This window comes from Aquarana catesbeiana, linkage group LG03 (genome assembly GCF_042186555.1).
Source record: "Aquarana catesbeiana isolate 2022-GZ linkage group LG03, ASM4218655v1, whole genome shotgun sequence".
NCBI classification, from domain to species: Eukaryota; Metazoa; Chordata; class Amphibia; order Anura; family Ranidae; genus Aquarana; species Aquarana catesbeiana.
Genome location: NC_133326.1, coordinates 648,963,178 through 648,980,611, shown reverse-complemented (window position 1 = coordinate 648,980,611; position 17,434 = coordinate 648,963,178). Strand labels below are relative to the sequence as shown.

Genomic DNA, 17,434 nt, shown 5'->3' with positions numbered 1-17,434 from the left:
GGGGAATTAATGAATAGATGTCTTTGATACCTACCTAGAATTCAGCTTTACAACAAAAAAGGAGCCTATCAGGGCAGAAACATATGATGCTTCTGTACGCTTGTTTTACTGACGCAAATGCTGTCACTTATTCTTCCTTAATGACTAAAAGGTGTCCACAGGCTTTACAGAATGTTTGCCCGATGCAAACAGAAGTGTTTGTAGAACAATCTGTATGTACCTGGTCTGGTGTGCGAACCATAGGCACTACTCCACCCATCATCCCTCGATCCAATTACAGCACCCTCAATGAGCAGCTCTGATTGGACGCAAGGATTGGACATTGACGGATGGGGCTCACCACCGAATAAGACCGTAAAGCTTTTAGGGCCGCTTCAAGCATTTGCCCTTTAAAAACACATAAAATGTATTATTTACAGTTATTTTTTTTTTTTTTTAACTACACGTTGTGAGCATTTCTATGCGCTCTGCGGAGAGAAGGTACTTCCTATATTAGAATGCACATCTTCATTTACTTCCACTCATCTCTATGGAGGACGACATTTTGTTTTTTGTTTTTTTAAAACACAGTAAAAAATTGCTTGTAGGACCTTTTAAAAAAAAAAAAAATGGACTGACTGGATGAAAACACACAGGAGGTGAATAATAACTTTTACTATGAGGCCTCATGTACACTGGACGTTTTTACAGCTGCTGTTTTTGGCTTCAAACATTTTTTTTCTACAGTTAATAAACTTCCCATCATGTTATCCTAGGTGTCCATACACACATAGGCTGTTATCTGTTTTTGGCTGGGGTGTTTCTTGGCTTTATTATGCGCTCAACTGCACCAAAACATGTGAACAGGGTCTTCATGACAAAGTGACACTAGCTTCAGAAGGATGCAGGGGAGTTTGTTTTTTGCTAACAGCCAATACCAAGTACCTTGTGGGTCCTGCTTTTATGCATTTAAAGCCAATTTGTCACTAAGCAACATGGGTATTGAATGACAATTCATGGAGGTCCAATCAAAATTAATTTTCTTCCAACAGAGGTATGAATCACATGTTTGTGCGATGTCTCAGATCCTTCTCATCGCAACCCCCTCTTTTTTAATCACAATCCGGTTATTACATCAGAGTCCTCAGTCCCCTCCGCACCACAGCCCCCTTAACGTCCCCCCCGACGCACACACCTTCACAGCCATGTCCCCTTCACAATGCTTCCCTACCTTACACCGATCAGAGAGCGGAATGCAAAGCCGCACTGAATGTTGGCCAGGAGCGAGAGCCACTTGTGCTCTTTGGTTAAGAGCACAAGCAAATGTGACAGAATTCCCAGCATGATGGTAACGTAGCGGTTTTTGGAAACTTAAAATTGATAGGTTTAGGGGCAGGTCACACCACAGAAACACACTTGTTCCTGCATGCACTTTATGATACGTTCTCAAAGCGTTTCAGTGAATTTTTCCCCCATTTTCCAGTAGAGATCATTGCAGAATAATGCGGCACGTCCCAAATTTTTTTTTTTTGACTGCACTGGTATGAACTATGCCACTGGAACCCATATAACCTACTGTCCAAGCGTTTTTGATGGAAAAAAAAAAAAGCCCTGGATCGCATCTGGTATGAACCAAGACCCCTTTCACACTGGGGCGTTTTTCAGGCGGTTTAGCGTTAAAAAAAGCACCTGAAAGAAGCCTCATCTGTAATCCCGAGCCCTTTCACACTGGAAGCACCCGAAAAAAGCTGGCAAAGTGGTGCTTGAGACCCTTCACACTGGGGAGTTTTTCGGGCGCTGGCGGTGTGAAAGGGCTCGGGCCATCGGCGCACCCAGCCTGGTGGCAAAAACACGAAAGCGTCGAAAAGAAGCTGCTTGCAGAACTTTTTTTGACGTCCTGCCAGTGCAGCGCCCCAGTGTGAAAGCACTCGGGCTTTCACATTGGGATTGCAGATGAGGCTTCTTTCAGGTGCTTTACAGATGCTTTTTTTAACGCTAAAGCGCCTGAAAAACGCCCCAGTGTGAAAGGGGTCTAAAGGAAATCTGCCATGGCAACTTCTTAAAAAGGCGCAGGTTGCAGGGCTGTCAGCATAACCCTGGCTTGGACCATGATTGTTGTGGAAGAAATATGTAGGCCTGGTGGGTTTAGACTGCTGTATGGTTGTTTTATATGGGTGACTTAGTAATGAAGTTGGGATTACAGACCCAGAACTTACACCCTCAAATACAGCTCAGCAATGGTAGCTGTGATTCCTACCATTAAAAAAAGGTCCATGTTACTGGTCACAGAAACACGCTCATGTGAGATCAAAATGAATGCTGTCAACCCACAGCAACCAATTTGGGGCAGGACCCAGCCAGGTGAAATCAGGTGGGTACAGGACACCACACTGCATACTACCAGCACCTTTTCACCGCTTTAGTAGAGAAGATCCACATCTAATCTCCCCACCAGCAGGTAAGAAATGTTTGGTCTACATGTATGTTGCTTTGACTGAAACTAAAAGAACGTAGGCATACATAATTATCTAAAAACACACATCCAAATCAAGGATTACATCCCAAAGAAATTGAAGATCATCTGCTCAGGTAGCACTAAAACCACAGCCCTTCTAATCTGTTAAAGATATATGATGTCCTCCTAAAAGTGAACTGGTAAGGCATTGCCTGTATGAAAACACCAAGTATTCATCTCCACATGATGCGTCTAATACACTCACCAGACACTATTAGAGGTACACCTGTTCAGTTGCTAATCAGCCAATCACATGGCAGCAACTCAATGCATTTAGGCATCTAGATGCGGTGAAGGCAACTTGCTAAAGTTCAAACCGATCATCAGAATGGGGAAGAAAGGGGATTTAGGTGACTTTGTACATGGCATGGTTGTTGGTGCCAGACTGGCTGGTCTGAGGATTTCAAAAACGGCTGATCTACTGGGATTTTCACACACAACCATCTCTCGGGTTTACAGAGAATGGGCCGAAAAAGAAAAAATATCCAGTGAGCAGCAGTTGTGTGGATGAAGATGTCTTGTTGATGTCAGAGGAGAATGGGTAGATTGAGTTACTGTTTCCTTTCTATCAACTGGAACCAAACAAGCACTCGTTACAACCAAGGTATGCAGAATACCATCTCTGAACGCACAACACATCAAACCTTGGAGCAGATTGTCTACAGCAGTAGAAGATCACACCGGGTGTCACTCCTGTCAGCCAAGAACAGGAAACTGAGGATACAATTCGCACAGGGTCACCAAAATAGGACAATAGAAGATTGGAAACACATTGCCTGGTCAGACGAGTCTCGATTTCAGCTGCATCATTCAGATGGTGGGGTCAGAATTTGGTGTAAAACATGAAAGCATGGATCCATCCTGCCTTGTATCAACAGAGAAGGATGGTGGTGGTGTAATGGTGTGGGGGATATTTTCTTGGCACACTTTGGGCCCCTTAATACCAATAGAGCATCGTTTAAACGCCGCAGCCTACCTAAGTATTGATACTAACCATGTCCATCCCTTTATGACTAGTGTCCCCATCTTCTGATGGCTCCTATCAGCAGGATAATGCACCATGTCACAAAGATCAAATTATCATGTCAATGTGGACCAAAATCTGAAGGGAGGAGGGGGGAAAAAAAAAAAAAAAAAAAAAAAAAAAAAAAAGCACAGCGGTTGCAGCATTGGGAACATGTTACTCCCGGTTTTAGGATGTAACATGTTCCCAAAAGGTGAACTTATCCTCTAGTGGTCGGCAACCCTGTCCTCGGGGCCCATTAACAAGCCAGGTTTTATGTATTACTTTGGGGAGATGCAGACTAGAATACTGCAATCACAGAGCAGCAAATGATATCACCTGTGATGTACTTCAGTTATCTTACAAACCTGGCCTGTTAGAGGGCCCTGAGGACAGGGTTGATGACCAATGCTCTAAGAAGGCACTTTTATACATAGTTTGGTTGTGGTTGCAATCTTTCTTGGTCTACCTGACCTTGGCATTAAATGAGCCCCTAATTTTCAACATCTTAAGTGATTAAACAGTACTGACTGGCATATTCTAGGCTTTGGATATCTTTTTATATTCTTTTCCATCTTTGTAAAGTTTCATTACCTTGTTGCGCAGGTCTTTTGACTGTTCTTTTCTACCTCCTCGTGGCTCACTGTCTAGCCTGCTTAGTGCATCCATGTGACAAACTCATTGACCATTTATACACAAACACTGATTGCGATTTAAAAAAGCCACAAATGTGGGAAATTAACCTTTAATTGCCATTTTACCTGTGTGTCCCAACTTCTGTGTCTGTACAAAGGCCAAACATTCCAGAGTATGTAAACTTTATCAGGGCCATTTGAGTAATTTGTGATTATGATTTAAAAAGAATCCAAAAAAACTATGATAATAAATGGCCTCATGTGATTGCTATCCTTAAATAAAAAACTGTTTTTTGGCATGATCAGTCATATTTTCAATATTAATGTCAAAATTTCACAATTTCTGGGTAAGCAAACTTTTGAGGACGACTGTACAATTTTTTTTAATAGGATTGACTTGTTCCCTGCAGCCCCCTTAGCACACTGCCAGTATTTGCAGCTGGGAAATTATAATTTACAATGCAAGACCAACAGTTCTGATGTGAGCACCACTGAGAGCCCACCCACAACTTGGAGGCAAGAACCAACTGCCAGAGAAGTAAAGGTTAAAAAGGAGTTATAAAAAGGCAAAAAGGTTTTTTTTTATCTTAATGCATTCTATCCATTAGGATAAAAACCTTGTGTGTAGCAGGACCCCCAGCACCCCCTAATACACCTTGAGCCCCTTCTCTATCCAGTGATGTCCATAATTCCCTCTGCCATCAAGGACTCTCCTCCCGATTTTCTGGGGCACAGCCGCGGCACCACTGGCTTCAGCAGTTGTCAAAGTCAGTTAGCCAATCAGGGGAGAGGGGGGGTGGGGCTCAGTGTCTGAATGGACACACACAGCTCTGACTCGGGTGCCCCATAGCAAGCTGCTGGTCTAGGGGGGCACTCGTCAAGAGGGAGGGGCCAGGAGCAGTGAAGAGGGACCCGGGAAAAGGATCCGGGCTGCTCTGTGCCAAACCAACTGCATAGGAGGAGGCAAGTATAACATGTTTGTTCGTTTTTTTTTTTTTTAAAGCGAGACTTTACAAATCTCTTTAAAGCGGAACTTAACTCTCACTCAGAATTGACAAATTTTTAATCCTTATGCTGCTAGCATTAGTAAATGGATAGGAAAACCATATTCTATTTACTGGTTTTCCTCCCCCCCCCCCCCCCCTTCTTCTTTTGTTGGTTTCTGGGCTAGGCAAATTATGTAGTACATCCTAGGAGTCTTCAAGGAGGGCAGAGGGGTTTTCTCAATGAAGCACGCCCTCCCGCTTGTATGCCTGAGCTAAGGGTAGATGGATTCCAAGAAGTAAATAAGTGAGAGTGACAAGACAGAGGAGAAGACCCAGCAGAGGCAGAAGACACCGGAGAGGGGGAGAAGAGATCGGAAGAGACGCCGGAGCTGCCTTAATAAAATTACTTTTAAAACATGTGTAATGCGTTTTATTTTTTACACTAGTTAGGTGACTGGGTAGGGGTACGTACCCCATACTCATTCACATAGGGTGGGGGGCTGTGATCTGGCGCCCCCCCCCCCTGTTAAAGGGGGCTTCCAGATTCCGATAAGCTCCCCACCCGCAGACTCTGACAACCAACGGCCAGGGCTGTCGGGAAGAGACCCTTGTCCTCATCAACATGGGGACAAGGTGCTTTGGGGTGGGGGGGCGCAAGGCCCCCCCTGCCCCAAAGCACCCCCCCCCCCATGTTGAGGGCATGTGACCAGGTACGGTTCAGGATGGGGGGGGCACTCACTTGTCCCCACCCCCTTTCCTGACCTGCCGGGCTGCCTGCTCAGATATTGGTCTGATATGGATTTTAGGGGGACTCCACGCTGTTTTTTTGGGGATTTTTTTCTCAAATTTGGCATGGAGTTCCCCCTAAAGATTTATACCAGACACAAGAGTGCCTGTATTGTCGGGATCAAAGTCGGACGGATGTCGGACTTCAAGTCGCAGGGCAAAGTCGGATCCACAGTCGTACGACTGTTGTGTCATACCAGTGTGAACCCGGCCTCAGTGCCAGGGTGAAAAGTTGACTTCAGCTGTCACCTTTTTACAGTAGACATTCTGAAGGCTGAACAGCCTATGGATTCACTAAGAATACTCATAAAGATGAAACTTGATGTCACTTCTGACCGATTGCTATAGACAGACGCTTTGCTTTCTTCTAGTTTTTATCCAAACGGCTCATTTTCTTATGCTGCTGATGCTCACACATACAAAATGTAATAAAAAAAAAAAAAAAAGAAAGAAGGGGGAGACAGTCAAAACATTCCTACTTATCAATGTAAAGCATTACACATGATCATGTGATGTAGAAGGAATCCCCAGATCCCAATACCAATCTATAATAGTGTGAGTCAGGGTTTAAAAATAGCCTTCATAAAAAGCTACATTTCCTGGTGTTATCTGTGTATTCATCAGGTGTGTCAGACTCCATTACAGAAGTTATACCTGTACTACACAATCCTACAAAAGATTACTGTAATTATATATGTAGACACACCCACTCTACAGATATGGAGGAGAAATACCTGGAACATAAAACTGAAAGAAAAAAAAAAAAAAAATTTTTTTTATACTTGCCTTCTCTGTGCAGTTGGTTTTGCATAGAGCAGCCCAGATCCTACTCTTGGGAACTTTCTGTACTTCAGCTGCCCCTCTTTTTCTTACCTGAACCGATCATTCATTACAGCGACAAGCCCAGCAGCTGTTGTCTCTGGTCCTCATTGGATGGATAGTCAATCAAATCCAGTGACACGGGGGGGCGGAGCCGAGTCCTGCTTTCTGTGTCAATGGACGCAGCAGCAGGACTCAGCACACCCGCACGGGTGCCCCCATAGTGATCGGCTCTCCGTGGGGGCATTCACCGAAGAGGAGGAGCCAGGAGCGCCTCTGGGGGCCCCAGAAAAGGTAAACCCTTGCACAGAGAAGGTAAGTATTACATGTTAGGTTTTTAAAAAATTTGTTTTGTGTGCCGCATCGGTTGTTATACTCGGGTAGCCGATCGCCCGCTGTAAACAACGGCAGCTGCAGGCATCATCCCGGTATAACCCCGGAAAGCCGAGTACGCATATCTGTGCACGGTCGGCGGGAAGGGGTTAAATTAACAAAAAGGAGACTTTACAACTCCTTTATTATTCTTCTATACCAGGTTACCTTTACCACACTTCCCAGTACCAAAAACTGCACAGTCATCATAACTCACAGCTTCTATGCATTTCTAAATGTAAGACTTAGTCAATCAAGCCTTTCAACTTCAGAGAATTATATAGGGAGAAAAAAAAAAAAAATAAACACTCAGCATTTTCTGAATATTGTCAGTGATGTGCAATGAAGCATCATATAAGAACGCAGACAAGTGTCCTAGTGACTGGCGGGCTCCATCGATTATCAGTACACCAATAACACACCCAGCTTCTGCATTATCTCGTCCTCCCTGATATCATACATTTGCCAGAGAGACATTACAGAAGGAATAGGTTTTCACCCAAGAATAGCGTTATACCAGCAAGACCTGTTCCATCACTGAATTTATTGGCAGAATCAGATGAAGAAGGACTGAATGAACACATCACATTGCTCCAAGGAAAAAAAAAAAATGTCACAAACTAAGGCCTCTTTCAGGCGGGTGTATAAGGCGGTGTACAGCGTAAAATGCACTTGTATTTGCAGTGTCCTGGAGTCCCAACTACTGCGTATGTCTGCCCATAGACATGTGTTACAGAATAATATGTTATATGTGGCTCTACTTGTGTTTTCCCATATTTTTCTGAACACAAATTGCATTTGGAGAAATATGTCAATATGTGTGAACCAAGGGAGGATGATAATTCATGGGGCCCCCAGGCAATCAGAGATTATGGGGCCACACAGTATACAATCACACAGTATACACAGACAGATGTTAAAAAAAACAAAAAAAAAAAAAAAACCACCACACAGGATTTATACATACTGTCCCTTGTTTTACTAAGGCTGGCAACCCTGATGTGGCCCCCTAGTGGACCAGGGCAGTGCCCGAGTGGCTCAATGGTCAGTCCGCCCCTGGTGTGAACACGTAAATGCGAGTACTGGCCCTTACTCATGTATAGCATAATCTATAATTCATGTCTATTGTCTACGGTGTAGTGGGTAGCACTCTAGCCTAGCAGTAAATCCCAACCACGACACTACCTGCCTGGAGTTTGCATGTTCTCCCTGTGCCTATGTGGGTTTCCTCCGGGTACTCCGGTTTCCTCCTACACTCCAAAGACATGCTGGTAGGTTAATTGGCTTCTGTCTAAATTGGCCCTAGTATATGAATGTGAGTTAGGGACCTTAGATTGTAAGCTCCTTGAGGGTATGGACTGATGTGAGTGTACAATGTATATGTACAGCACTGTGTAAATTGATGGCACTATATAAGTACCTTAAATAATAACAACACTACACAGCAGCTGGGGCAAACGGGCGGTTTTAGTCTGTTCACCCGCCTATATTATTACTCATGGGCCCTCACTTTGTAACATTTGTTAACATTGATGTACTGCCGCATTGCACCTCCTCTACACAATGAACACCAGTGCGCACACACACACACACACACACACACACACACCAGCATGCAAGCTGCTGTGAAAGCGTACCAACTAATATTTAAAGCATTTGGCTTCTGTCTATAAAAAGTGTGTGTACACCACCTTGGAGGTCCAACCTGACACCCCAATACACTCAGGCTCTATTCACACTTGTTGGACTCCAAAGTCATGCGATTTCCATTGCAACTTTGGATTGGTGCAACTTTGGCTGTTACAAAACTGTCACATAGATAACATTAAAGCAGAGCTCCACCCAAAAGGAAAAGCTCCGCTTGTTCACACCCTACTCACCCGCCACTGGTTTTGATAGGTACCCGCTCCCACTTCCAGGTAAGATCACTGCGGCAATCTACAAGCATGTCTGGCCGCTCCTCCTTCCCCCCCCACTGCCTTCTGGGACACACACAGGTCCCAAAAAACCCTGGGACCATTCAGAAAGTGCCACGCAACTAGCGCATGCGCAGTAGAAGACTGGCTGCGTAGTCTGAAGGCTTCACTTTTTCCCTTAGTGAAGAGCCTGCACCCGAAGCCAATTGAAGAATAGTCTCAGATGCAGACATCGCTGGATTCCTGGACAGGTAAGTGTCCTTATATTAAAAGTCAGCAGCTACAGTATTTGTACCTGCTAACTTTTTTGGGGGAGGCTGGAGCTCCTCCAAGATGCAACTTTCAAGAGTTTACATTACAGTCTATGGCACTCGAGTCGCATCAAAGTAGTGCAGAAACCTTGTTAGAGCGATAGTAAACTTATTTTTACCTACAGTACAGGTAAGCTTATTATTCTTCGATTTCTTCATCAGTTTAGGTCAATATGTATTCTGCTACATATTTTTGTCAACAAAACCCCCCAATAAGGGTATAATGATTGGTTTGCGCAAAAGTTATCGCATTTACAAACTAGGGGATATTTTTTATAGCATTTTTATTTATTTATACTATTAATAGGGGCGATCAGGGATTTTTAGCGGGACTGCAACATACAAAATCGGACACTAAGTGACATTACAGTGATCAGTGCTAAAAATATGCACTGTTATTGTACTAATGACACTGGCAGGGAAGGGGTTAACATCGGGGACGATCAAAGGGTTAAATATGTTTTCTGGGAGTGATTACTAAATGTGTGGGGGTTGCTGACGGGGTGAAGATCGATCTCTCTCTCTCTCTATATCTATCTCTCTATATCTATATATCTATATATCAAATATAATTATTTCCTATGCTGATTGTACAGAGGGGAAGCCAATCAGCGAATGGCTCCCCCTCTGTCCAATCAGCGCGGGAATATAATAATACACATATTATATTCCCGCGCTGATTGGACAGAGGGGGAGCCATTCGCTGATTGGCTTCCCCTCTGTACAATCTGCATAGGAAAATAATTATATTTGAGATAGAGATATAGAGATATATATCTCTCTCCATTTCGGTAAAGTGCATCCTGAATTATAACTGCGAGAGATGAACTGATGGGTTAAGTAGAAGATTCAGTTGTTAGCTGAAATCCGTTCCTAAACCCACAACAGTAAAATCAGTCTGTATATGCACTAAAGCATGCTTGGTATACTCACTGTAGAACCTAAGGGGTTAATCCTCTACATGTAAAAAGGCTGTTTGGTGCTGTCTTCTCCAATTCTCCCCTTCTTCCACTGTCCCCTAATAATTTCCTGATAACAGAGTCTATGGAGTCAGGCTGCACACGCCGTTTATTGCTAGAGAGGTTTTTTTTTTTTCTTGCGAGAATGCACGTGATCAGCACTGGGCCAATCAGCACTTTCCAGACAGAAAACTCCTCCTACAAGCTTGCTAAATACAGCTGAGAACAGATATTTATCAGTTTAGATTTACTAACATAATTGCATTTGCATGTTCTGTGGGAGACCAGATATAGTGAATGCAGGGTCCTGGGTTTAGTAACACTTGAAGGCAGGATAGGCTTCCCTGAAGAGGTGAATTTTCAGGGGTTGCCTAAAAGTGGACAGACTAGGAGATATCCAGAGAAATTTGAGTAGGGAGCTCCAGAAGATGGGAGAGGCTCTGGAGAAGTCCTGGAGGTGAGTGTAGGAGAAGACAAGGGAGCTAGAGAGCTGGAAGTTTGGGTGATATTTGGAGACAAGATTGGTAATGTAGCTCGGAGGGGAGAGGTGTGGAGGGCTTTGTATATTGTTGAAAAAATGTTGAATTGTATTCATTGAGCAATCAGAAGCCAGTGTAGGGATTGGCAGAGAGGGGTTGCAGACGCTGAGCGGTTGGTAAGGTAGATGAGTTTGACAGCATTCATGATAGACTGAAGAGGAGATCGCTCTGTTGATCCCCGCTGAGCCGGTGGATGACAGGTCCGTCTCCGCTCACTGTGCAGAAACTGACCTGTCAGAGCCCCGCTCTCCTCTATGGGGGAATCCGATGAATACGGATCCGCCTGTCTGTTTTCATCCGATCCGCCAGACCAATGGAAAGTAGGGTTTCCATCCGTCTGTATTTAGAGAAGCGGATGTCAGCGGACATGTCACCGCTGACATCCATCGCTCCATAGAGGAACATGGAGTGTCCGTTCAAGTCCACCTGAAAAACTCACAGGTGGACCTGAACAGTCCGCACGTGTTCCTATTGGGAGGATCTCAAAAAAAAAAAAAAAAAAAAAAAACCAGACAACATTTTTGTTGCAGGAGATGCCTGAAATCTGATTTGTATCTGCACAGTTCTGGGAAAATCAGTGAGCCAATCACACAAGCAGGAAATTGTTTTTTTTTTGGGGGGGGGGGGGGGGGTCAGTACACACTCACTGTGTACAAAACACATTCAGGTGGCCATATTGCATTGCATTTTCAGAAAATTACAGTGGCTGCAGATTGAAAAGGAAAGGTCATTTTTAATAACATTCAATTACAATATGACTTGTGTCACAATTGTATAAGCTATATTATTTTCTCTTAATTTGCTATTTTTTTCCCCCACGAAAATGGATTTACCCTTTAAAAAAAAAAAAAAAAAAAAATGCAACACCCACCATTTTATTCTCTAGGGTCTCGGAGATAGAGCGAGAATATATATATATATATATATATATATATCTCCCAAGTCATTTTCTAGCAAAAAAAAAAAAAAATGTATGACAGAAATCTCAGGGGGGGGGGATCCAAACAGGGGGTTGATCTGTATTTCGTACCACCCACCTACAAAGCGATCGTGGTGCGCAGCTCGGATGAGTACACGTTGCCATGGATACAATCGTTTGGATGGTAGAGTGGCAATTTTGAAAATTGGCACTCTACGATCCAAACGATTGTATCCATGGCAATGTGTACTCATCCCAGCTGCGCACCACGATCGCTTTGTAGGTGGGTGGTACAAAACACAGATCACCTATTATTTGGACCGCCCGTGTGAAAAAAAAAGGAGCCCAACTCTGTATGCCTGTGTGCAAAAGCTCCGACGTTTCATTCGGGTCTATGTACTGCAGCGCGTTGTGACGCGACGCAGTGGCGGTTGCGCCACATAAACAACGCGGCATGCCTGCACCAAGACTCCACTAATATCAAACAGCGCGTGCCGGTATAAAAAAAACAAAAAAAAAAAACAAAACAAAAATGTTTTCTATGTGCCATGGGCATTGATCGACACAGGACGATCGCTTAGTCCTTGGGGGTGTCACTGGGGGCCACACGATATAAACAGCTCCAATATGGAAAATGTAATATAAAGGGCACCTGTTGGCACACACTATAGGTGTATTGTACATGATATGAATGCCCCACCCCCCAGTGTATAGTATATACAGGCCCTGGTGTCACAGAGCCTCCCCGTCACCCTGGAGACCTCTGGGGGGGGGGGGGGGAGCAGCGCTGCGCCTCTGTCAGCAGAACTAGCGTAGCCCCGTGACGTCACTCATTGAACAGCCTGAGGGAGAAAACTGGGCAAAGTGCGCAAAGTCCTTCTGTGAATACCAAAAAGCGACTAAGAGCGGCGCAGAGCCGGCAGCACCCCCCTCAACCCCGGGCGGTTGCGGTCCAGTCCGGGAAAACTTACCGGCCTACGAAGTTCTCGAGCACGGAGCTTTTCCCGGCGCTCTGTCCTCCTACCACGGCTATCTGCGGCAGGTCGAGGTTGCAGGACTGGCCTATAGAGCTGAAGGCGTCCTGGAGCTTGTTGACGAGAGGAATGAGATCCTCCATCCCCCGGTTCCCCATGGTGGCTTCTCGCTCTTTCGCTCTCCGCACTTAGCTCTCCCCCGTTACCGCTCAGCTTCCTCTGCCATCCACTCAACCCAACGGCCGCCACCCGGCATGCTCCATTGGCCGTCAGGGCCGTCAATTATACAACACAGGCCTGTGATTGGTGATGGCTTCCGCGACGTCATCGCGAAGGAAGGGCGGTGAAGCTGAGAGGCGGGGCTCGGAGGGAAGGGCAGGTTTTTCCGCTTTGATTGCTTAGCAATGTGATGTCCGTCAGGGGAGGGGGCGAAGCTCATTGGTCGGTCTGTCCCATCAGCCTCCCCCAATCACATGATTTTGCAGACACCCGGAAATAGGGAGGGAGCGAGCCATACAGCTGGCCTGAAACTACACCTCCCAGCATTCCCTGCCAGAGGAAAGCCCAGACAGGGTTGTTGGAACTTGTAGTTCTATTAGTTTCTGCATAGGTGAACGTAGTACAGTACAAGTTTTTATAAAGTTGGCACTTGTTGCTTTTTGCAATTACTAGTATAATTGTAAAATTGCAGAAAAAAGAAAAAAAGTAACGACAAAAATGTTGTTTATAAGCAAAGCATTATTCCACAGAAAACATTAAAGCGGAGCTCCACCCAAAAGGGAAAGTGCAGCTTGTCTGCCTCATCCCCTCCTCTGCTGCCACACTTGGCACCTTTTGAGGGGAAGGGGGGAACAGGTATCTGGTTTTGACAGGTACCCGCTCCCACTTCTGGCTCACTTTGCTGCGGCAAAGTGAGACTGAAGTTTTTCCCCCCGCAGAAGGCCCATTCACAGAATGCAGCGAGATTCGCCCATGTGCAGTAGGAAACTGGCAGTAAAGCCACAAGGCTTTACTGCCGGTTTCCCTTAGCCAAGATGGCGGCACCAGCACCCCAAGAGCCGATTCCAGAATCGGCTTGGGTAAAGACACCGCTGGATGGCTAGACAGGTAAATTCCCTAATAGTAAAAGTCAGCAGTTACAGTATTTGTAGCTGCTGACTTTTAATTTTTGGAGGGGGAAACATCTCTTTAAAACTAACATTTTTAGCAGTTCCATTTTCAGAATTATAGTGAAAGTCCACGCAAAAACTAAAATCCCTGCATCTATTGACACCATCGATCTAATGCCCTGTACACACAGTCGGACATTAATCGGACATTCCGACAACAAAATCCATCGGATTTTTTCCAACGGATTTTGGGCCAACCTTTTCTTGCATACACACTGTCGCACAAAGTTATCGGAAAATCCGATCGTTCTGAACGCGGTGATGTAAAACACGTACGTCGGGACTATAAACGGGGCCGATAGCTTTCGTCTCTTAATTTATTCTGAGCATGCGTGGCACTTTGTGCGTCAGATTTGTGTACACACGATCGGAATTTAAACGATCGGATTTTGTTGTCGGAAATTTTTATATCCTGCTCTCAAACTTTGTGTGTCGGAAATTCCGACGGAAAAAGTCCGATGGAGCCCACACACGATCGGAATTTCCGACAACACAATCCGATCGCACTTTTTCCATCGGAAAATCCGACCGTGTGTACAGGGCATTACACTAACCTCTCTAGCCCTGTATACATACCTTTTTGGAAGCCGATCTGACCCACTCCCTCCAGATCCCCAGCGGCGGAAGCTCTGCAGAGGACACGGCCGACAACGGCTTTGAAATGAATGGGGAGTGACGTCACCCATAGACTTACTATGGGGCTTCCGTTGTCGTCCGTCTCCTCTGCACCTGCCTACACAGAGAAGCCGCGGCTGACAGCTTAGCGTGGGATCCGGTCGGAGTGGGTCAGATCGGCTTCCAAGAAAGGTATGTATACTCATTTTTTCTTTACAGGGATAGAGAGGTTAGTGTTAGATCCGTGGTGTCTATAAATGCAGGGACTTTAGTTTTTGCATGGACTTTCACTTTAAGGGGTTAGCTCACCTTTACCAAAAAAAACCCCCTGCCTATGCAGATAAGGGGTGTCTGTAGATAAAAACAAACTGGGCAGCTCCAACTAAAGTTCAGTAATGCCCTTGCTATCGGTGTAGGCCATTTATGTACCTCATGAAGCCTGACTGCGAAACCTCTTAGGACGTTGCTAAGAAAGGCCTAACTGTTTCTGCTCACCTCCACCATCACAGCAGTGACATCTCAAATGCTGAGCTCAGAGCTACTGCATCAGAGGGAGATAAAGAGTATATGAGGGGGGTTTGAATCAGAGAAAGAGCTCACTCCTGTGATGGTAAAGATGAACAGTAACACTAGGCTTCACATCTATGCGTTTTTTGGTGCTTTTTGCAGAAACGCACTACCGTTCATTTAACATGGTTTCCTATGGGACACGTTCACATCTATGCTTTTTTCATCCGATTTCAAAACGCAAAACGGTGCTTTTTTTTTGGTTCAATAGACTTCAATGGAGAAGCTGCGGAAAAGCATGTAGTGCGTTTTTGCCACGGTTTGTGTTTTTTATGATTTTTTTTGTTTTGTTTTTGTTGTTGTTGGGCAGATTAACCACTTACCGCCCACCCACCCACCGTCAAATGACGGAGGGGTGGTGCGGCTCTCGTTCTGGGACGCCCAGCGTGCCGATCGCTTCCGCGCCGTGTTGCTAGGACACAGTGCGACCCCAGTCTCTGTAAAGCCAGAGATGCCGGTTATCGGCACGCCTCACCTCACACTGACAGAGTGTGTGGCGAGGAGAGCCGATCATTGGCATCTCCTCGCAGGGGGACAACTACACATTTAATCAGTGCCCTGATTACAATACAGCGCCAGAAATGACAGAAATCAGTGCCCACCAGTTCCCGCCAGCAATCAGTGCCCACCAGTGCCAGCAATCAGTGCCCACAAGTGCCACCAATCAGTGCCCATTAGTGATGCCAGTCAGTGCTGGCAATCAGTGCCGCCTATCAGTGCTGCCTATCAATGCCCATCACTGCTGCCCATCAATGGCCATCAGTGTCCATTGGTCAGCAATTGTCATTCAAAGTGTGACAGCGCTGAAAGCTGAAAAATGGCTTGGGCAGGAAGGGAGTGTAAGTGCCCTCTAACCTCCTCCCGCCCACTGTACAGGGAAATGTCTCTTGTTCGGGGACAACGTCATATAACGTCACCACAGTGTCACCACTCTCGCACACACGCCCAATCACAGGCTCGCCCATCAGTGCCACCTCATCAGCACCCAGTAAGGGATGCCAGTCTATGCCCATCAGTGACACCAATCAGTGACTGCTCATCAGTGCTGCCTATCAGTGACACATATCAGTGGCCATCAGTGCCCATCGGTGCCTCCTATCAGTGTCGCATATTGGTGCCTCCTCATCAGCGCTACCTAAGCAGTGCCACTTCATCAGTGTCCATCAGTGAAGGAGAAAAATTACTTATTTACAAAATCTTTGAAATCAGGGACAGTTGGGAGCTATGCTATTGGAAAATATTAATCTGAAGAAATTGATTATTTATTGAAGCCCGTATGACCACTATAAGCCACTGTGCTGAGCTGCAGTGACATGCATGGAGGTGCGGTCTGTAAAAATGCAGCACGTCTATTCATTCAGAGGATTGTACTATCGTGAAAGCATCTTTCTCAAATGACAGATCACTACCTATTATGTGTAATACACCTTGAGTAGGACTGTGAACTCCATTATTTACTAGTTGAATGTATTTTGTTACAACATAGTTCACCTGATCTCACACACACTGAAACTTCCCTTTGTTAAACTGTAGACAAGATCTAGTTTACTGATGGTTGTCACTATGGCAGTAGCTACCTATGAGTGCTCAGTGGCCCCCTATACAGTGGTGGCTGGTGCTCAACATTTTTGGGGGAGCGCAAACAAACTGAAAAATAAAAAAAACATCAATTGCAGCCACTGTGCCATCAAATGCAGCCACTGTGCCATCAAATGCTGCCACTGTGCTCATCAAATGCTGCCACTGTGCCCATCAAACGTAGCCACTGTGCCCTCAAACGTAGCCACAAAGTGGGAGCCTAGCGGCATGTACCGCGGATTCGATGTCCGCCGGCACCCTCTGATTACACAGGACAAAGGCAGAACAACAATCTGCCTAGGTAAACAAGGCAGATTGTTGTTCTGTCAGAAGAGAAAGTATTGATCCTGTGTTGCTTCAAACACAGATCTTTGCCTTCCCCACAGTGAGTAGGGACACTTTTTTGGCTGTAGGCGGAGTCCTATTATAATTAGGGTGGGGGCATGCGCTTGTAGGCGTGACATAGCAAAAAAAGAAAAATGCGGTGGGCGCAGCGCGCCAAAAAGTAGGCATGGTTTATGTGAAATAGTGGGCGTGGCTTATATGGGCATGGTTCAAATGGGAGTGTGGTTAAGTCTGAGATGAATGAGAGATGGAGAAAGAAAGGGGAAAAGAGGGAGGGAGAGAGAAAGAAGGAAAGAAGGAGGGAAGGAGAGAGAAGGAAGGAAAGAGGGATGGAGGGACAGCAGGCCCAGATCCTACACCACAATAGAAATGTGTATTCCAGAGTTTAACAAATCAGCAGATAAAGATACTCCAAACACCTGGTGTTAGCGCTTCAATCTTCCCAGC

The 17,434-nt window shown here is 45.4% G+C and overlaps 1 protein-coding gene across 3 annotated transcripts in view; it reads right to left on the bottom strand.

The window, feature by feature from the left end:
• Positions 1-13,026, bottom strand: part of DNM2 (dynamin 2) — a 184,139-nt gene extending 171,113 nt beyond the window's left edge. For all 3 annotated transcript variants that reach the window (XM_073622602.1, XM_073622600.1, XM_073622601.1), the window contains exon 1: positions 12,711-13,026. In XM_073622602.1, the coding sequence (XP_073478703.1) occupies positions 12,711-12,871 (161 nt within the window). In that variant the 5' untranslated portion in view covers positions 12,872-13,026. The remainder of the gene's footprint in view (positions 1-12,710) is intronic.
• Positions 13,027-17,434: the final 4,408 nt, after the last annotated feature.